Raw genomic sequence first — 22,838 nt, forward strand, 5'->3', positions numbered from 1 at the left:
GTTTTGGTTGAATTATAAATGAAATATTTACCTCATAATTTTTGGGACGTTGCAAGTTGGTATCAGACCCTTGGTTTGATGGATCCAGGCACACTCTCGGGTGTGACTACACTCAAACTGAGGAATTAGTACTTTTTTATAAAAAAAATTCTAAAAGTATTTTGTAAAGAAAAAGGGGGTGTGATGCGTATAATCGTCCGAGCTCAAGTAAGTGATTCGAAAAATACCAAAACATGTTGATATGTTATATGATATGAATGTTTGCATGCTAGGATAATGCTAGGGACACTTTCAGGAATTTCATGATAGATTGGTCTGATATGTGATGTCTTGTAGCCTAAGAAGCATTTAATGTTATGCTAAATTAGGAATATGTATTTGTATCGGTAATTTCTAAGTGTATGCTTTAAAAAATGTATACAGTTAGGATCATATAGCCCTAGAATGATTGATTTGGACTTATTTCATGGTTGTATATAATTTGCATGCATAAGGCAACCGATAGTGAGAGTGGAAGTTCCTATCATGAGTGGTAGTAAGTGAGCGGTGGATATTCTTTGTTTATTCTATGGCTTGGAGTGTTACTGCTCGAATGTTGCTTGCTTTGTGCTTTGTGGAACTCTTAAGTGATGTGAGTTAACTATTGAGTGAATATGTTAAGTCACATGCGACAAAGGTTAAATAATCTCAGAGTGATGGATTTGACCTCATTGCACAACTCTTGTCTGATTCCAACCATTATGGGGATGAGTCTTTTACTCAAAGGATTATCTAAGCTTTGTTTCATGTGATTGTATTCATGAAGTGGTTAGTTGACATTATCAGGAGTTCTTCAACAGTTGATGGCAGGGTGAGGACGGGACCCTAGGGGAACCTAGGAAGTGATTTAGAGAGTTTTGTTATGTTGTTTAGCGAGTACTTGGAGTACCAGTTTGAGAAGGTGACTTGGAGAATTCGAGATAATCTTGAGGAAACTATGGATAGGTTTGGAAGGTAGTATCGATCCCGTACTACTAAAAACACAAGATCTATACTCGAATTGGGGAGAGTCTTGGAGAATCTAGGAAGCCTGTGGGATGAGGATTCTTTGGTATGTTCTGATCATTTGTATGATTATTTTTGCAGTATGGTGATGAGCACACGTGGACGAGGTTCAAGTTTTGGCGCAAGCTCAGGTGCAGGAAATGAGTCGATTGATGATCGGATGCAGGAGTTCATCTCGTTAGAGACTATCCATGGTATTTTGGAGTAGACTCCTATGATCTTCGGTTCAGTCAAGGAGGGGATCATGGGCATTTTGAATGAGCGTCTGGGTGCGTTCCGCACTGAGATTATGGAGATTGTGGGAGCTCACACTCTTTCCTTCAGAGAGTCACATGCTTGTGGAGCTCTTGAGTTCTTTGGGAGGACTCCATTGCTAGTAGGAGATGGTTAGTGGATATGGTGAACGCTTTTTGGACGAGTTTCTGCCCCGAGGGGTCGAAGGTCAAATTTGCTTTCTGTTTTCTGAAAGACGCAGCTTGAGAATGGTGGGAAGAGGTAGACTTAGCTTTCGGAGGTGAAGCCCTGGAGAGGATGACTTGGGATGAGTTTTTTGACCCGGTTTAGGGCCGATTTTACACCAGCTATTGAGGTGTAGCAGTTGGCGAGGGAGTTTTAGGACCTTCGCCACACGACCGAGATTGTGGCAGGGATCACTACCAAGTTTCGGGAGAGGGATTTGTTGGTCCCGCAGTATGCAACGGACGAGAAGATAAAGAAGGTAAGGTATCATGACATGCTAAGGGATGCCATCAGGGAGTTTGTAACTTTGTCAGGGTGTGTGTAACGACCCAAAAATCACGACCGAAAATTTCTTTTAAAACATTACTAAAACCATATTTACAAAAACCGTATCATAAGTCATAACATAATTTTCGAGTTTTAATTCAAAACATAATCTCATTATCAGAGTAAAACACTTCCAGGCTAACTGACTATGGTGTGTGCACTGCAACCTCGCCGAGCTCCTCTTTTGAAAACTGAGTACCTGAAATCAAAAACTGAAACCGTAAGTACAAAGCTTAGTGAGCTCCCCCATTCTACCACATACCATACAATAACATATAAATCACATATTGGGCCTTGCCCACTGCATCGGACCGAGGTCCGGACTAACTGGGGCCTTGCCCCTGCATCGGACCGAAGTCCGGAAACTGACTGGGACCTTGTCCTCTGCATCGTACCGAAGTCCGAACTAACTGGGGCCTTGGCCCTGCATCGGACCGAAGTCCGGAAACTGAATGGGACCTTGTCCGCTGCATCGGACCGGAGTCCGGACTAACTGCATCGGACCGAATTTCGGAACTAACTGAACAAAGCATAACATAAACATATCAACTAGCATGAACACACATATACTGCATACTGCATCGGGTCGTAGCTCGGAACACATAACACATAAATCCTATCTGAACCACGAAGGCATCAAACATACTAACTACTACATCAGACCGAAGTCCGGAAACTACTGCTAGCTAAACGGGTCGGCATTGTGGCCTTAGACCCGTTCCTACTAGAAGGAAACTCACCTTGTGATGCTGACTGCTGAACTCCTGAATGAGAAATCCCCGACTGCTGCTCCAGCTGCTTCCCGGCTATCATGGGAAATAAAATACTAAATCAGAATAGGGATTCTCCTATGGGTAAAATGACCATTTTACCCCTGTTATGACATGGTCACAACATGGCCCAAAAACCCTCAATTCCTTCTAAGCCCATCCATGGCCCCACTAAAGGCCCACTAATGGCCCAATTTGCTCCATTGGGCCCACAACCCTTTATTGGACCTTACTCAAGCCCGATGCTAAATCCTTGGTCCTTAACAATTGAATTTTGATGGCCCAATAAGGCCCAAGGACCCTAAGTCTCAACTCAGCCCACACTGAGGCCCAAAATGCAATAAGCCCAACTGACTGCGTTACGCGGGGCGTACTCTAATGTACGCTTAGCGTACTGGCCTGCTAGAGAGTACGCGGGGCGTACCTGTAATTACGCTCGGCGTACTCATTCCGTTAAGACACTTTCCATTGAGCACTTAATACTCCGACTCAAGAGCCATAAACTTAGATCTAGGTCTTATTCCATTCCCTAATCCATAAAGTTGCTTGCTTTATGTCTTCCATGACTTACATAAGTGCCAACTCCAAAACCCATGTTCTAATTCCATGAAAGAAGGTCTTAACTCATGCATGAACTCATTTGGACTTCCAAGATATCAACTTTATGATCTAGGGAGTCATTTAGCACCAAGGGTGGCAACCCTTGGCCTGCAAATCGGATTCAAGCTATAAAGCTTTCACCTTTGGACCAAAAACTACCATAAATACCCATACTAGATCTAAGCATCCATAGACAAAGTTATGAGCTTTTTACCTTCCAGGTGTCCCAGAGGATGGTGTTGTCTCAGATCTATAAGCCCTGGCCTCCAAGGTTCTTCCTTGCTAATCTTCCTCTTCTCTTTTCCAAGCTAAAACCACCAAGATAAGCCTTCCAAGATCAAGATCTCACAATATGAAGGTAGGGTCGTTCTAGGGTTCCTTTTGAGGTTGGGGAGGCTGATACGGGGGCTAGGGTTGGAGCTATAATGTCCTTTATATAGTGCTTTTCCAAGAATTAGGGTTTTTAAGCTGTTAGCGTACGTTGGGCGTAACTCGCGTACGACGGGCGTACGCCTATAGGACCCGCGATCTTTTTCCCCTTTACGTTGGGCGTACTTAGCTAAACACGCGCACCCCAACATGCATGTATAGTCTTCTATGCAAACTTTTCTTTATAAGGCCATTCTTGCCAAATCTTCAAAGTGTCATAACTCCTTCATTTTAGATCCGATTCTGATGAACTTTATATCCACGGAAAGGTGACGAGAAACCCTACATTTCTAACAACACAACCCGGCCCGAAAACTTCTCAAATAATAACTCCAAATTTAATAAAGGATTAAACGAATATTTTAGAACAGGGCGTTACAATGTGACCCTAAATGATATGATTGCTATAGTCTATGAGCGGGAGATCCATTTGGAGCACCTCGGAAAGAGGAATTTAGAGTAGACTCATATCGCAATGGGCTAAGAGAAGAAGCCCAAGACACAAGATTTGTGTTTGTGATGATATTTAACACATAAGTTTATCATTAATCAGATTGAATTTGTTATCTGTTTTTTCAAGTTCAAATGTTACTCAAAGTTGATTGAATTAATCTTATTTAATTTTGAGTAAAAAGTTGACTTTTAAACATAGAACGAATCAATCTCGAGCTTACAAGAACTCGATTCGAATTTTTATGAGGGTTTTTTCATCCGCTACGTAATATGCAAGTGTTAGTTATGGTTGCAAACAAATGAAACTTTTATTGAATTGTTTGGGTTCATTGTAGTTGAACTTTTTTGTCCACTTTATTTTTAAAATCTATAAAGAATTTGTGTTTAATTAGAATACATTACTAAGTTATATTGTCAGTAATTATCTATCTCTTTTTGTTGGAGCGATAGAATTATGTATCTATCAAAAATAAACTTTGAAAAAGTTTTGATACTAAAGCTCAAAAGGCTTTTAGCTTAGGTGTATCTGGTGTTGCTCTCCCTCCTTGAAGTCGAGGGTTCAAGTCCTGTAGTGAACATATGTAAAATAATTTAACACTTGTTTAGTATATTTGTCGTTTCAAAAAAAAAAGTTTTGATAAATTCGACGTGTTCGACCAATATATTGATTTTGTTTGTAGTTTTTATTTTATTTTACGCATTTGACATCTCAAAGGTGAAAAGCCTCATTGATTTCTATTAAATATACCATGTTATTTGAGCTTGATAAGTTAATGATAATCCTACATCATGAAGATTTATTAATGTGATATGAAGTTCAAATTTAATATCTATCAAATGAATGTGTATGTTAAAAAATGCCCTTCTTAGTTGATAGAATGTAACTTGGTCCTTTTAGGCTTCTACGCCTCAAATAAATGAGGTACAAACAGTCGTCCTTTCTTGGTCCACTCGTAATGTCATTTGGTGTGTCCCATTCTGAATTTTCACATGCCACGACACCATGTCCAAAACTTTGGATGATTATTACCACATTTCAAATCTTTTACTCAATAAATTTATTTAAAAAATAAAGAGTTTTTAAGAGCGTAATTGGTACAAAGCTTTTGGAAACATTCCAGAATTTGTAGCTTTTAGCAATTGAAAAAAATCAGTGAGATTAAGTTACCTTCTTCCTACTCTATTTCTTCTCAACGGAACAAACATCCGCTGTGGTTTTACTATTTCTTCTAAAGTGATGACATGAGCCGTAAGGCTACAATCTTCGACATATGTACTCATTGTTTAAGTTTCAAGTCATAGTTTCTAAAATTTTGAAGGTTTTACTAAAAATCCCAAAGTAATCGTTATATTGTATTACTTTATTATTAAGTTATATTTATAATATGAGTAAATTATTGAAATCGTCTTTGCGGTTTACTGAAATTGTACATTTGGTCTTTAAGTTTTTTTTTGCACTCAGATAGTCCCTAATGTTTGATTTTATTGCGTTTTTCATCCCTCGTAAAAATGAAAAGACTATAATGCCCTTTGTATTTTATTTTTTATTTTTAAATATTTATTAATTATAAAAAAATAAATTAAATAATTAAGATGGGTCTCACTCTCTACCCAACCACCGTAATCTTCTAACCCTCTCATCTTCCTTATTTCTCTCACTCTTTCTAATCAATTGAAGAATGTGCTTTGGAAACCACCATTCACCGTTGGAACCACCGTATATCTCTGCTGGAACTGCCGGTCATCGTCGAAACCAATGGATCACTGCCGAAAATACTAGAACACCACCATTATCGACTCTCTCTTCTTGAAGCTTTTCTCTACTCCAATCTCTCGTCGAAAATCGTTACAACCACCATCATCGGTTCGCTTTACTCCAATCTCTACCGATGTCACCTCCATCATCGGCTCTTTCTACTCTATCTTCTTAACCTCTTCGCAAAATCAACTTGTTGATTGCCTTCTTAGACTAGATCTGTTTGCTGGTGGTCAATAGAAGTGGTGGTGACTTCAAGGTGGTGGCGGTGGCAGCATATCTGGACAAAATGGTGTTGGCTTTAGGGAACTACAGCGGTTTTGGCTTCAAGCGATGATGGTGGCTTCAAATCAGAGATGGAGGTGGTATGTGGTGTTTCTCCAGCGTTCTAGTCTCGTCGAAGTTCTTTCTTCCAGATCTAATAATGGACAAGAAAAAAAATGAGGGAGAGATCTTGGATTTAAGTTGTAGGTTATGGTTAGAGGTATGGGTGGTTGTGTTCCGGTGGCAGGAGGAGGATAAGCGGACATAGGTAGTTTTCTGGTGGTAGTCCGGCAAAAGCGCTAAAATTGTGGTATAGAGTATTTTAGAGTTTTCTATAGTGGGAAGGTTTAGAAGATGAGTGTAGGAGGATTAGTTGTTCAACATACCATTTTAATTTGCTTTATTAAAAAAATATAAACCAATGATAAAAGTAAATAAAATATATGAAAGAGAAAAATGGTCATTCACATTGGCCACGGATGAATAACACAATAAAATCAAACAATAGGAAATATCTGAGTGAAAATAAAAATAAAAAAAAAATAAAAAAATAAAAAAAAGTAAAAAACATAAAAAAGTCTTAGGGACCAAACATATATTTACTAGTAAAGCATATAACGATTTCAGTAACTTGTTCTTGTAATATATATATATATATATATATATATATATATATATATATATATATATATATATATATATATATATATATATATATATATATATATATATATATATATATATATATATATATATATATATTAAAAAATTTAAACTAACAGTTAGTTTTCTTTGTAATTAATTATATTAGAATATATAGGCCCGATCTATTAATTTTGAAAGTCTTATGCGGAAAGTAAACATTGGTCTCTAAATATAATTTTTTATATAAAAAAAATTAAAAAGTACGATAATTATTATAAAACAAATCAAAACAAAATTTGACATTGATTTGTCGCTAATGGAATATGTCACTAGTCAATAATCCGTCATTAATACTAATGTATGTAAAAAAAATTCAAACCCCTAAAATGATACAGACCTTGTTTGATTGCACGTCCCACACATATCCTAGACCGACGTTGAGAATATATACAATTTTGATCTAACCCGATCATATAGTTTATTGCTAGTGCCCTCATACGAACAAAAATTATTGGATCCGCCACTGGCTATTAGCAAAGTTGTTGAATATGTCCTGAATGTTATAATTAAAATAACAAGTAGATTATATTTAGAGAAAATAAATGAAAAATAGTGTAGGTTGTTAAATTCATAATTTAACATTACCGTGTAAAATCAAAGTTAGAATTTTCGTATTTCAAGATATATATGAATTGTCTTATTCATAAGTGACGGGTCATAGAATTTGGGTTCACATATGAATCGAATGTCATTTATATCGACCACCACCAGCATGACGATGGTGGTCCGACTATTAAATACAAGAAACCTAAAATATGTTGATTTTTTAATATTTGCTACACAAAAATGACATGTTACTTCATTTTTTGTAAAGGAATTGTATCATATTTTAATATAGTGGATTTTATTAAGTAATAAACTTTGACCTAACAAAAGACTAAAGTTTTGAAGCCACTAAACTCAATTTGGTTTAGTCTTTCTACTCGTATTGAACACTAAAAAATAAGAGCTGGTAGCAATTTTATCAAACTACTAAGTTTTTTAGGCTTAATCTTACTAAACAATGTAGTTTTCTGTCTCAGAGCAGGCCCACATGGCGCGGTACTTGAGCTCACTCAAGATTGAGATTCTGCAGTTTCTATCTACCCAACGATGCGGTACCCTCTTCGAGCTTCAGGATGTCGCGCGGAGACGGGAAAATGAGATTGAGACTCAGACGAGGGAGGAGAGGCAGCCTTCGGTTTAGCCACATCCTACATCAAAGCAATTCAAGCACACTAACTCACGATTTGGAGGATATAGGGGTCGCACTAGTGGCGAGTGCGACAAGGTTCATCAGGGTGTTTGTCGATCTTCTTCTAGGTACCACAAATGTGGCAGGAAGGGCCATATTTTTAAGGATTGTCGTCAGCAGGCCCCCATTAGCGTGCACCAGGATTTTTTTACCATTGTGAGCAGGTTGGCCATGTGAAGGCCAGTTGTCCCTTGCTAGCCGCTAAACCAGTGCAGGAACCAGTCCCGACTACTTTGAGGATGGCGGATGGACGCTAAGGTAGGGCGGAGCCCCCGAGGGATCTAGGTCGTGCTTTCCAGCTCACGGAAAAGGAGGCCAGGGCGCCGTTTGATGTTGTTACTGGTATGTTTTCATTATGATTCTATCAAGTTATTTTGTTGTATGCTTATGATTGTGTTTCTGTTTGGTACCTACTTACTGAACTCCTTACCTGCTCTTGTGCTTTTTGAATCTGGTGCGAGTCGGTCATTTGTTTCTCGATCCTTCAGTATTAGTTTTGATATGTCCCTTGGAGAGTTAGAGTGTCTATTACGAGTTTCCATCGCCAACGAGCACGGGGTTTCTGCATCAAGTGTTTTTCAAGATTGTACCTTGGATATTTTTGGGGTGTCTTACCTGATTGATTTGATTCCTATCCCTATGGGGGATGTATGCATGATAGTAGGGATGAACTGGTTGAGCAGGTTTGGTGCCATGATAGATATGAAGGACAGCGGGTAGTGGTTCGAACCCCAAGTGGGGGAGAACAGACAATTTATGGCGAGGGTACCAGGGTTGGATTTACCGTTTTGTCGATTTAATCTTCCCTAAAGGTTTACGCTAAGGGTCATCTCCTACATTGTATTTACCTCTCATCGTATTTCCTTATATGTTTGTTCCTAAGGATCATCGCCTTCAACGCATAGGCAGTACTGATTCGGGGATTACTTCCCCAATATGTGTCCAGTAAGGATTAGGGTATCATCACATGAATACGTAGTTACAAAATCTCTTGAACTCGTAATTCAAAGTAAGCGTTAGAGTATCATCACATGAACACGTAGTTACAACATCATCTGAACTCGTAATTCATAGTAAGGGTTAGAGTATCATCACATGAACATGTAGTTACAACATTACCTGAACTCATAATTCATCACCTACAGGTTATGAGCCTGCTGGTGTTTCCACATGACTGTCTAGAGTAGTCTATGGTCGCCATCTATACTCTAGTAGATGACTACATCGCCACATCACAGGTTAAGGTTATGACATTTCCTCATATCTCACATCTCCTATTTATCATCACCTAGTTATCATCACCTTTCTATCATCAACTATCTTTCATCACCCATCGCTACCCAATACATATTTATAAGTATAAAAGTACATATACAGATTGAATCAAGTAAAACATGTATATTTTGTTCATCCATCATAGATATCAAGAACACATATAATATGCACACATTGCATGTAATTTATATTGAATACTTCATATCTATGTATAAGATGAAAGTAACTATGCACTCACTTGTTAAAGTGATGATTCTGAACTCGGACAGCGCTTCGCTTCTAACAATATAATTTCCTTCGACGAAACCTAGTATTTATTACAACTAGATTTTAGTCTAATATTTATCGTGACTAATTATTAATCTTAGTATTATTATCTTTATATAAGCGTTAAACAATACTTTTCAACTACTATATATAGACACGGGTCATACATGAAACACCGGAGGGCAGGGCCATTTTGACATTATAGCACTTCTGAAATCCAACAACTCAGGCGAACCTTCAAACCAGACTCCTCGTACCGCGAGTAGTTAAAAAAAATTATAACGACACTTATATAAGTCACAATACTAGATTATATATTGATTATAAGTTCATAATAACAATACTAAATTTAAACATAAGCTATATTTAAAGTAGGGTAATCATATCTCACTTACAGAGGGGTTTGCTAGAAACCGGGCTCTGCGAGGGCAAAACTTTCTGAGCTGAAAAGCTCTTTTTCTCAGAGCCTTCTGTTGCTCCAAGGCTTTCCTCTAGCACCTAGAAGATACTAGAGGTTGGGGGAGGGTTAGAGAGAACTTAGAGATAGAGAAGGGTAAAGGAGTAAGTTTTGAAGGTAACCCTCGCAACCTTTATATAGGGGTCTGGTCTTTGGTCTACGCAGGGCGTTCCTTGGAGGAACGCAGCGCATACTAAGGGAGCAGGTGTCCGATTTCAAATGGGGCGACGTGGTCGCTCCGTAGCATAGCATGCGAGAACGCAGGGCATTCACAAGCAATTTCGCATCGGTCACTTTCGACTTCTAAATTCCCTAACTTTCACATATTAGCTCCGTTTTCGACGTTCTGTATGTCCACGCTTAGGTGGAGACGTACTCTACAACTTTCATTTAGACTTCATTGGATAATTTTGACTTTATTTTTAAAGTTATATTTTTAACAAACCTAGACAGGTAAAGTTCGTTAAAAATTCATAACTTTTTCATCTGACGTCCGTTTTTATCTGTCTTTTTATCATTGAGCTCCTATTAACGAGATCTTCGATTCTCGTTTAGGTTGTGCTGGCTAAAAATCGGTCGATCTAAGATTCGAATTTCGGACTGCATACTGCTTTTCCAAATTTTAGAAAATTCATAACTTCTTCATACGAAGTCAGATTTGGGTGTTCTTTTTTTGCACGCTCTCGGTTTAACGTATACTACGAATTTCATTTAGATTGCTAAGGCTAAATAGTAATTTATTGTAAACTCACGTTTTACATCATACAACGTCGTGCCGGTTTTGTCGCGAAACTTCGACAGATCATAACTCATTCATTATAACTCCGATTTTGGCGTTCTTTATATGCACGGACCCCTTGTGACATATACTATAACTTAGTTAAGGTTATTTATGAAAAGTTCATTTTTGACGCTTATTGTCTCTAGATTGACTAACTCGAATCTGTGAGTGTTATAGTTATCTCGCATATATGGTTGACACTCGGGTAGAAAAGGAGGTTTTGGTTTTGGATGTGCCTCTAGTCAGAGTGTTTCCAGATGTATTTCAAGAGGAATTACCCCATGTGTCTCCCGCGAGGCAAGTGGAGTTCAGGATCGATATGATTCATGGTGTAGCACCGATTACTAATGCCTTGTTTGATAGACATCTTTCCAGGTCCAAATAGATCTTTCTGGCTGAATGGACCAGAAATAATCGTTTTGACATGCACAAAAAATAGTTCTTTCACGGTAAAATATATCCTTCCTAGAAAGCTCCAAAACCATATCTTTCTGGCTGAATAAGCTGGAAAGACAATTATGTCACAAACCTCGCCTCCTTCTTTCTATCTTGGATTATTAATTTTTTTAAATAAAATTTTTAATTTATTTTTTATTAGATTATTACTTTTGTATTGGATTATTATATAATAATAAATATTATTTTTAATATATAATATTTATGTATTAATTAGTATTATTGTATTGGATTATTATTTTCTTTTAAATAATTCTTTTTATTTCCTATTTAGGGATTAATTCTTTTTTATTGGATTATTATATGTTAATAAATATTATTTATAAACATATAATATTTATATGAGAATAAATATTACTTTGTTGGATTATTAATTTCTTTTAGTTAAATTTTTAATTCATTTTTATTGGATAAATTCTTTTTTTTTTTTGACAAAATCACTATCATCCTAATATATTTTAAAAAAATTCATCCATCCCACCACTATCGGACATAAACCGGGTCAAGAATCACATGTTGAGTTATAAAAAATTAAAATTGCTAGAAAGAATAACAATGTAGCGTCAACTTGAACAAAAAATAAACTAAAAACAACTTAATCGACATTCTATTTGGATTTTTAAATTATTATTGTGTAATTTTGATTTTATATGACAATTTGTATGTTTTTATAATTATTCAACAACTTCATTCATCATAGTATAGAACACCAGGGTAATATTATCATTTTTCATCATTCAACACATTCAATCAGATATACAATCAAATAACATGGTTTCATTCTCGGACAAAAAACTTTTCCATACAACACTTTCCCTGACAGCATTTTCCCGAACAGAAACTATTAAACGAGACCTAAGGCGCCATACCGATTAGAACCACCAGAGATGCAGGAGTTGTCTTCTCAACTTCAGGAGCTATTGGGCAGGCAGTTTATTAGACCAAGTAGTTCGCCTTCAAGAGCACCGATCTTGTTTGTGAAGAAGAAGGATAGGTCTCACTACATGTGTATTGATTATCAGGAGCTGAACAAGTTAACGGTTTAGAATCGTTACCCACTTCCACGGATTGATGATCTCTTCGATCAGCTGTAAGGTACATCTTGGTTCTCCAAGATCGATTTGAGGTCATGATATCACCAAATAAGAGTTAGAGAGGAGGACGTGGAGAAGACAACGTTTTGAACTTATTATGGTCATTACGAGTTCATGGTGGTACCATTTGGGCTCACCAATGTGTCGACAACATTTACGGATTTGATGGATTGGGTATGCAGGCCGATGCTCGACCGTTCGGTCATTGTTTTTATCGACGATATTTTGGTCTATTCCACGACCAGAGAGCATCATAAGGAACACCTTTAGAAGTTGTTGGGATTTTTTAGGAGGGAGAGGCTTTATGCCAAGTTCTTGAATTTTGAGTTTTGGTTACGGGAGGTCAAATTCTTGGAATACCTCGTTAACCAGAGCGGGATTCATGGGCAACGACATGTTGCTAAAAGGAATTTTGAGAAGAACGTGACTTAGTCGGCATCGTTAAGCTCTACTTATGTGGAGATTTTGAAAACCTTAGATTTGGGGCTGATGATGGGTTATCAGATGGATGGTAATAAAGAAGTTATGAAAAGGGTAATTCAAGGTGACAGTGCTAAAGAAGTGATCCAATGATTTGTATGTCTTTGAATTTAAGAAGAGTGAGGGATGCGTATAAACAAGAGTGGGTGCGTGAGCTAAAATTTAAACATCAAATAAGTTTTATTAGCTGTCAAGAAACACAAGTGAAGATGGATTCAGTTGAGGTTGATCAGTTTTGGGATAACTCAAGTTTCAGATTTGTAAGGGTGGATTCCAGTGGGAGGTCGACTGGTCTCCTTTGTCTTTGGAATCCCATGATTTTTGGGGTTACTGAGGTTGTTAAAGACAGGTCCTTCATTATGATTTCAAGTAACCAAATTAGTATACAAGAGAGGGTAAATTTTGTTAATGTTTATGCTCTAAATAATTTCAAGGAGAGATTGGTGCTTTGGAATGCTTTAAAAGATATCAAGAACAACAAAATGGTAATTGGCTTTTTATGGGAGATTTCAACGAAGTTCGCTGTAAAGAAAATCATTTTTCAATGTTGGCTTGTGACTATAGTATGGAAGATTTTAACTCATTTATTTGTGATGTAGAGTTGTTTAATTTTAACATTGGGGGGGGGGGGGGGGGTAGAAAATTCACCTATTTGATAGGTTCTTAGCAAATGATTTGTTCCTATCTAGGTGGGCTATAACTGCAGTTATGGTCCTTCCTATACTGTATTCTAATCACAACCCTATTGTTCTCATCAGTGACACTCTTGAGTTTGGACCCTTATTTTTCAAATTCTTCAATTCTTGGTTGTGGTTAGATGGGCTCCCAGAGGTTGTGCGATTGTCTTGGGCGAATTAGATTGAGAATAGGAGGGTTGATTTGAAATTACTTAAAAAACTTCAAGCTCTTAAAAAGTGATATAAGGACTTGGTGATCGGATTTGAGGTCAAAGGAAAAGTATAAATATTCCGAATTGTTGACTAAAATTGATGACTTGGAGATCCAGGATGAGACCCATGCTTTGTTGTCTCCAGAACGATTGATGAGGAAAAAAATTGGAAATACAGGATTATTGAAATCGACTCCATCAGGAGGCTTGATCTAAAACAAAATGCAAGAATAAGATAGGAGGTCGAAGGAGACGAGAATAGTAAATTTTTCCATGGAGTTATCAATGGGGATAATAAGAAAAAGGGAGAATTTCATATATGCCTCTCTTAAACTTCAAAATATCATATTTGCCCAACTTAATTTCTCAATATCATATTTACCCTTTATAAACCTTCAAAATATCATATTTGTCCAAATTCATTTTTATAATGTTTTTAATATTTTAAAATCATTTTTTTATACCTTAGAATTATTATAATAATTAAAAATTTTAACCATATTATCATTACGTCTATGATAATAGAATGTGAACTTCTAAATTGTTGAAATATCGTACTCTTAAGAAACAAAAAGATTCATCTTCAACCCTCTCTCTTGAATATATATTCTGATTGTTTAGTTTTTGTTGTTGTTGTTGATTATTATCATGTTATAGATGGAAGATATTTTAGATATTACCATTGATATTTTGATGTTTAAAAAGTGCATACACGATATTTTGATATTTAAGAAGGGTATATATATATATATATATATATATATATATATATATATATATATATATATATATATATATATATAAAATATCATATTTACCCTTCATAAAATTTTATCATATATATCATTTTTAAACATCAAAATATGACATCAAAAAATATATATATATATATATATATATATATATATATATATATATATATATATATATATATATATATATATATATATGATATTTTGATGTTTAAAAAGGACATATATGATATTTTAAAATTTTATGAAGGGTAAATATGATATTTAAAAATTTTATAAAGGGTAAATATGATATTTTGATGTTTAGGAAGGGCATATATAAAATTTTCTCTAAGAAAAAACATTATAAATGGTCTTACAATTGGGGAGGGGGGGAAGATGGACCCTATATGCATAAAGGAGTTTTTTCTCCTCCAAATTTGATGAGAATGATATGGAGAGACCCAAATTTGTAAATAACATATTCAAAATGATTTCGATTGACAATAGAGATATATTGGAGGCTTCTTTTTCGTTGGACAAAGTCAAGAATGCGGTTTGGAGTTATGGTAATGATAAAGCACCGGGCCTAGATGGCTTCGGCTTTACAGTCAAGTTTTTGAAGGAGTTTTGGGATGTTTTAAAAGTTGATGTTTTCAGATATTTGAAAGATTTCGAAGACACGGGATTGATAAAAGTAGGGTATCTCGGAAGTGGAGATTGATGGTTTAGTGAAGATTATTGTTTGCACATCGGGTAAGATTCCGTTTACTTATTTTGGTTTACCGTTTGGATCCAATATGAGTTGGATAGAAGGTTGGAAGTTGTGATGATCCATTTAAAAAAAAAAAACTTTCTAACGAAAAAGCTAAAATGTTATTGATTTGATGGTATATTAACTTACTACTTCTCTATTTTCAAATCTCCATAATGCATTCTCAATTTCTTAGAGAAAATTAGACGTAGATTTTTTTTTTTTTTTTTTTTTTTTGAGGGGAGCCAAGATAAATGAGTAAAAAATAAGTTTTATGCATTAGTATTCTCCTGAAGCAATTTTAAGGTGTAGGCTTCGGCTATTAAAGCAGTTCATAATCCGGACAAAATGATATTTGGAACGAAAACCCTAACGAAAAAGCTAAAATGTTATTGATTTGATGGTATATTAACTTACTACTTCTCTATTTTCAAATCTCCATAATGCATTCTCAATTTCTTAGAGAAAATTAGACGTAGATTTTTTTTTTTTTTTTTTTTTTGAGGGGAGCCAAGATAAATGAGTAAAAAATAAGTTTTATGCATTAGTATTCTCCTGAAGCAATTTTAAGGTGTAGGCTTCGGCTATTAAAGCAGTTCATAATCCGGACAAAATGATATTTGGAACGAAAACCCTAGGAAAGACGATACTATGACATAATTGTTTCTTATTCTTAATTTTGGATTGTCCATAGGAAAGCTAGTTTATTCAATTGTGATCAAATAATTTATTTTTGTCCTTTGAGATTATTTAATCTCATTGGTTCTCACTCAACTTCCGACAAATAAAATAAAGTAACAAATTTAGTAAATTTTGACTTGGAGATCGGCTTTTAGCATATATAAAAAAGCACAAAGTCACTAGAGAATCCTATGTGTTGACTTTCCCAAGTCAATGTATCTCTTTTCCTACTTTCAATGTCATATAAAAACAAAACTTCACGAATATATATGTATAAATAACCCACACCACCACTCATATATGTGGCAGTAAAATCACCATGATTTGTCCACATCTTCACCAATAAATAAATCTTTATTTCAAATTGTTTTCAAAACCTATCATTTTCTTGTCTTTATAAAATATAAAATAACTAAACTTTCATCTTTTTAAGCAAGTGATTTAAAAGCCTAAGGGATGCCAAAAGGAGGTATAATAGAATAATAGAATCTATGCAGTAATGAAAGCCGAATCTATAGTTGTAAAGCCATAAAAGCTGACTATAAAAAGGCAAAAAGGGAGGGGCTACTCAATTCACCCCACCTCTCCTTAAATTACTCCCACCTTTTTTTTCTTGGATATTTTTCAAATTTTTTCACAGACCCAATTTACCAAAATACCCATGGAAGAATTCTAATTGCCTAAATCAGACAACAATTTTGAATACAACAAGAATTTCAACAAACTTACGAGTAAATTTCTGTATCACATGGTGCTTCTGAATGAATTATAACCCTAGCTCCTGAAGCCAGCCTGTTATCATGAAATTAAAAAATCTCAAGTCTCAACCATATTTACTTTATTTTTAGTTTTTTACCCATAATAACAATTTTTTTTACATTTTTAAACAAATATGCAATTTACTTTATTTGTTACGTATTTGCTTATAATTAATAAAATGTAAGTAAACACATTGATAATATGGATAGCAAATTGTCAACATGTTGCTATTATCAGTTAAAAAATATAAGGGCAATTTACAGAAAAGCCACTTTAAAATATAGTGGCTTTTCTGTATATTGTCTAAAAATACAATGATATTGATATCATGGGTAAAAGAAAAAGTACATTAGATATATTAGTAAAAAAAAGAGTAAAGTACATTGCACATATTGAAAGAAAGAGTGAAGGGTAAATTTGGAAATCAGACTACAACTTAACTTTCTTCGATTTTGACCATATTATCCTTCTCTTCCCGAAAAGACTCCAATCTTCCTGATTGTTTCTTGGTTGTCATTCTTTTACTACTGCAATTCGAAGGGCAAGGTGACACGATTCTTGAACTTGGGCCTTCTGATGAAATTCTAGGCCCATCAGAAATAGGAGATCTCATCGGTTCACTTTTTACGTTTTTACCCTTGAGTGATCTTGGTATGCACTTTGTACGTGTTGTTTCTGAAACTTGATCGCTATTTTCACTCCTGCATTTCAAGATCCATATAAAATTGGTATAATAACAATGTACTTTTACTATATTTATAGATAGGGTAAAATTGGAAATATAAATTAAAGATTACAAACCTGTCAGCATTGTAGGAAGATGATCTTTTTAAAGTAGGGACGCCTTCTTCTTTGATGACTTTTGTTTCCACTAAACTCCCACTAAAGTATTCTTTATCTTCTAACCTCATACTCATAAATCTTGGATTTTCAGGCAAACAATCAAGATCCCCCAACATTACAGATGTTGAAAACAAAGGAGATTGGAATTTTGAATCTGAAAATCTTGGTTTGTAAGATGGGATTAACCCAAAGCTGTGATCTTTGACAGAAATTGACCCACATGAAATCAATTGCATCAACATATCTGTAGCCCTAAGCTTTGTGTTGCTTTGAATTTCTGGTCTTCTAAAACTATTTAACTTACTAGCATCAGCTTTGATTAAAGATTCCAAAGTTTCTGTTTTTCCTATTGAAGAGCTTGTGGAGGAAGAAGGTGGAGATGGGTCTGGTTGTATCTCGGGGTTTTGTTTAAGGTTTTGAGGAGATGAGTCTACTGCCATGTCATCAGTTGAAACGCCACGTGTGCATGTTTCTTGGGGTTTGTTAATGTTATTGTTATTGTGATTGGTATTGTTACCTTTTATGTTTTCGTCTGTTTGAGTTGAAGCATCTGCAAGACCATCGGTTTTGTAGATTTTGTATTCTGTTAAGCTTAGACAACCACCTGATGTTGTGGATTTTTCACCTCTTGATTCAGGGGAAACACCACTCATGCTTGTTGAAGATGATGAGTCATCTTGACTTCTTGAAGATGGTGGTTCTGGTAATTGTTTTAGGGCTTGTAGTTTTATGGGAGGTGTGAAACGACCTATGAAATATGAAAAAAAAAATTGATATTTTTTGAGTTTCCAGATGTGAAGAATGAAGATGGGTGTTTGAAGTGGTGAAGTAAGAGGGATATGAGAGGAGTTGAGAAGATATATGTACCTGAATTACATTCTTCAACGAGTTCTGAGCCTTTAAGAACATATTCATTGCCATTAGCGGGAAGAATTAGGTCATCTTCACAAAGATCATGCCAGACAAATCCATTTTTGTAACTCCTGTAAGCAAAATAAGATCTTTATCCATCAAACTTTTGTAACCAGATATATGAATTTGATAAGGAAAAAGAAAGTTTGTAAACCTCTTGCAAGACCATGAGTATGTTGACGCCATGCCTCTTCCTCTGAGAACATTAAGTTTTTCAATTACGTCTGCAAGAAATGTTTACGAAATTCTCGGGTTAACTATTTCATTAAAACAGAGAATCGTGGATTTGATTGTGAGATGATATGTATTATGTATACCTCTTAAGAAAAGACCCTCTGATGAAGTAAGCGGAACTTCGATGAAGTGAGGATGTTCAAGCTGTCGATTTCTACAGAGATAGTAAACCACAGGGACTTTCCGACTCTTCTGATGTAGCTCTAGCTCCTGCTCCTGCTCCGGCTCCGGCTCAGGTTGCCGTTGCTGATACCTAGGAGACCTCTCCTTCCAGACTTTAGCTCTATCAGGACTCAATTGTTGATGGTGATGTCCGTACTTTCTCACTCGTCCCTCCATCAAAACCCTAGCCTGTTATACTACAGAATGCTTGGCAAGAATCGACCTTTTGAATTCCGGATTTGAAAGTTATGTCAGGCTGATCATTCGATAATCGATTATCCGGTGAAAATTTCTAAGAATTCTGCAAATGGAAACGATCAACTAAGCATCAGATCTAAATCCATTGAACAAGTCAAAATGTCAAATCAAAACGACTAGACAACATACACCCAATCGGGCCCCATTCAATTCCAAGCAACAGTTTACAAGACAAAAGCGCAAATAATCCGGAACAAAACCTGAACTTTAGTGATGAATAATGATAGATTTGGTGGGGGTGGTGGAGTGAGTGAGAGATACTAAATTCAAAAAAAGCAAAAGCTCCAAAACCGACAATAATTAAAGTTTAAAAAAAATGCTGTACTGATTACAGTTAACAAAAGGAGAGTGAATGAGCAGTGTTTACCTGAAGAATACTCGAAGACTGCTGCATTTACTGATGGCGATGAAGTAGGTGTAGATGTAGGGTTAAGGATTTGGAAGAAGAGAGCGACGGATCTGGTGAGAGGTAAGTTTCGAAAAGTACACAGCGGGTGAAGAAAGGGACAGACAACAGGCAACGGAGATACGGTGAAGAAGATGCGTTTTTTAACTTTTTTCACCTTTTCATGTATGTGACATACAGCAAATCAATAATTTATGCTTACGATTTTGCAGAAACGTAAATTAGGGTTCTTAATTTCCCCCAAAACGCACAAATTTTGTCAAATCTTTCTTCATTCGAAGAAGAGAAGTGAAAATGTTTGAACAGTGTTTAAAGCATGGGGCTCTCGATATCTCCCTCCCTCTTTAACACTATCATACCAGTTTTCAACGTATTATACTGTTTTTATTTAATATATATTTTTTATTAAAAATATTAATTTACTTATTATTTTTTCTATTTTGATGATTAATTAGAAGTTAGATGTCATGTTTTTATAAAAGATAAAAGGTATGCTGTCAATTTAATGAGGTAGATGTAGATACCTAAATTTTTTATGAGGTTATATGTTTTTAGTTATGTAATGAAGTAGATATCTAACTTTTTACATATTTTGATAAAGATATATGAACTTATTATATAAAAAACTGTTAATTTTTTTTAATATAACGAGTTAAATAAATCAAAACAGAATTTTTGATTCATTTAATTGGGCATAATTTGTAAAAATATAAAGTCGTCCAAGCATATATGAAACCAGATTTAGGGATGTTAATGTTTGTGCACGTCTGGTTATTTAATTATTATTGCTTAGAATTTGTCATTTTTGTTGTAGTTTATGAGGGTTTTTTTCTTTTTATGTTTTCTAGATCACATTTGAAATATTTTTAATAATAATCAAACTTTTCGTTATAACATAAGTTAGATCACGTTTTATTTTTGAAGGTGAAAAATGTATACTTAGTATTAACTTTTTAATTTTACATCTATGCTTTTTTGTAATTTAGTATAGACTATAGAGGTAGATTGATTATAACACATGCATGTCTTTAATTTTATATAGTTCAAATGTTCGATCAATAATTCATATTTTTTATTAAATTAGTTGTAAATTCATAATGTCATCCATCACATTTTTATAATGGCCCAACTACATGTCACGCCATACATACTTCAAAGTATTGTCACACATCACATTTTTATAATACACAAAAGTTGGATAGCTAAACTGTTTTGAAGTCAATAGATCAATCGATATTATCGTTAAAACATCGAGTAAATTTAGAGAGGCATAGACACAAGGTTGTGATTGGATTTATAATGAGATATATACACTAAATTCTCAATATTTTTATCGATTTGATAAGAAAATCTTAAAAAAAAGTTTTTACAAGAAAATCCAAATTACCGGTAGTTTTTGACACTTTTATCATTTTTTTCCCGGTTAGCCGGTAATTAGGATTTTTTTTTGTCAAAAAAATAAAGTTTAAGAGGTTCTTGTCAAATAGTTGAAAATATTGAGACTTTATTATATATACCATTTTTTTGTTAGAAATTTAATGGTATGATACTCTTTAAGCATAAAAGTTATTGAAAAATTCTCTAGTCAGTTAGAAAATTTAATGGTATATATATATATATATATATATATATATATATATATATATATATATATATATATATATATATATATAGGGAGACGATCAAATAAGAACACTTAAAAGGTTGAGAACGCGAGAACAGTTGTAGATCAATCATTTTATGAGGACATAAATGGAATTTTACCATCTAATTAAATTATGATATCCTAAATTTTAGTGATTATGATGACAATTACCTAAAATATCTCATTTTTAGATCCTTTTCTTTAATGAACCAATAATTAATAAAATCATGATTTAATATCTATCTAAGAAAACGTTTTTTTTTTTTTCATTTCATTTTTCATTTTTATGTTTTTATTTTTAGAAATCAAATATCAAGATAATGAATAATTTATCGGTTTACCTCATTTATTTTAAAAAAAAATATCTTCATAAATAATGATTTATACATTTCATTTAAAAATGAATAAAATTATAAATTATAAATGAATTAACTCAATTGTATTTATGAATACACTTGTAAAATCATAAATGAATAAAACCCGAAAAAAAGATTATAAAATCAACTAAAATGGTACTCATATATTAATAAATAAAACACATTTCTATTCATATAAGAATATAATTATAATAGTAAATGAATAAGTTAGAATATATATATTTTTTTACACGAAAACTAGTACTACAATTACAATTATAAATGAATAAAACACATTCGTGCTCCTTCCGAAAGAGGTATTGGTGTAGATGTTTCTTTGGTAAATCTCCCACCTCCCACTATATGTATGTTTATTCATTGTATCTGCAAAAATGTTAAAGAAACAATTATGTATAATTATATAGTCATTCACACATAAATACACTGATATTCACAAATGAATACCCTGTTATTCATAAATAAATATAGTCATTCAAACATAAATTCACACATAAATATACTGATATTCACAAATCAATATAAGAAAATAGTTGTTGCCCTTTCGTTTCAACCCTCAATTCATCTCTTTTCTCATTCCTTTTTGTCAAGTATTACCACACCAAAAGTACCATTTTAATGCTTAATTTGCTTGTGAAATCAAAGACCAAGAACAACTACAAAAAATTACCTTTCTAGTCATCGTTAGTTGTTGAATTTTGAATAAATCAAGACCCAAGAAACCTCCATTGAACCCACTTTTTGTTGTTGAAATTGATGAACTGATTTTTACTCCTTCTTTCCCTTTCTTCTTCTTCGTTCCCTACAAAGAATAACCACCAGGATGGGGTTGTATTTCCGGTTAAATCAAAAGAGGCAGCAGCCTCTTGGCTTTTTCCCCTCACCTGAATTGCTGTGGTTGCTTGCCTTGCTCCTCTCGGACCAGCCTCATGGAGTATTCATTGATGATTAACTGTAAAATGAGACATCTGACATTATATTCGTATAAGATTACAACTGCAAGCATTCAAGTTCCATTTTTCTGAATTTAGGCATTTCATCGAGCACCTTATGTGCACAACTTATCTTCTTCCCCTATTAGCCAATTTTAATGAGTAAAGTACCATCCCTGAGAAACATTTTCAAGCAAAAGAATTATGAATCTTTGGTGCATATAATAAAATAAAAAGCAGAAGAGGTTCAAATCAGCATAACATTTGGCTTTCCAATTGATTTTGCAAGAAAAAAACTACACATGTACAAATTCGAACAATATATAGCATTGTAAGGATCCAATCAAGAGAAGAGGTGGATTTCGAACAGCATTTGAAAGGAAAAAAACATAATGTTACCTGATTCA

General features: G+C 34.4%; 1 protein-coding gene across 3 annotated transcripts; it reads right to left on the minus strand.

Annotated features, from left to right (window-relative positions):
• Positions 1 to 1,876: 1,876 nt before the first annotated feature.
• LOC111897758 (protein SOSEKI 3) lies at positions 1,877 to 19,820 on the minus strand. 3 transcript variants are annotated; one of them, XM_052764640.1, is made up of 8 exons: positions 19,442 to 19,820; positions 18,738 to 19,117; positions 18,575 to 18,644; positions 18,376 to 18,491; positions 17,467 to 18,256; positions 17,106 to 17,366; positions 16,636 to 16,698; positions 1,877 to 2,029 (listed from the first exon to the last, which is right to left on the minus strand). In XM_052764640.1, the coding sequence occupies exons 2-8, from the start codon at positions 18,991 to 18,993 to the stop codon at positions 1,969 to 1,971; spliced, it is 1,617 nt and encodes a 538-aa protein (XP_052620600.1). In that variant the 5' UTR covers positions 18,994 to 19,117; positions 19,442 to 19,820; the 3' UTR covers positions 1,877 to 1,968. The 3 variants fall into 3 exon arrangements, with proteins under 3 accessions (XP_052620600.1, XP_023749475.2, XP_023749476.1); XM_023893707.3 differs by lacking the exon at positions 19,442 to 19,820 and adding an exon at positions 19,204 to 19,331; XM_023893708.3 differs by lacking the exon at positions 1,877 to 2,029 and having other exon boundaries at positions 16,377 to 16,698; positions 19,442 to 19,819.
• Positions 19,821 to 22,838: the final 3,018 nt, after the last annotated feature.

This window comes from Lactuca sativa, chromosome 6, assembly GCF_002870075.4.
Source record: "Lactuca sativa cultivar Salinas chromosome 6, Lsat_Salinas_v11, whole genome shotgun sequence".
In the NCBI taxonomy this organism is placed as follows: domain Eukaryota; kingdom Viridiplantae; phylum Streptophyta; class Magnoliopsida; order Asterales; family Asteraceae; genus Lactuca; species Lactuca sativa.

Bases quoted from the DNA above. Each gene is read 5' to 3' on its own strand.
- LOC111897758 (XM_052764640.1), bottom strand. From the start codon at position 18,993: ATGGAGGGACGAGTGAGAAAGTACGGACATCACCATCAACAATTGAGT. The intron at 18,645-18,737 runs GTATACATAATA...CATTTCTTGCAG, and splicing joins AGAGGGTCTTTTCTTAAGAG to ACGTAATTGAAAAACTTAAT. The intron at 2,030-16,635 runs GTAAGTTTGTTG...TTTTGATTTCAG, and splicing joins TGTGATACAGAAATTTACTC to GTACTCAGTTTTCAAAAGAG.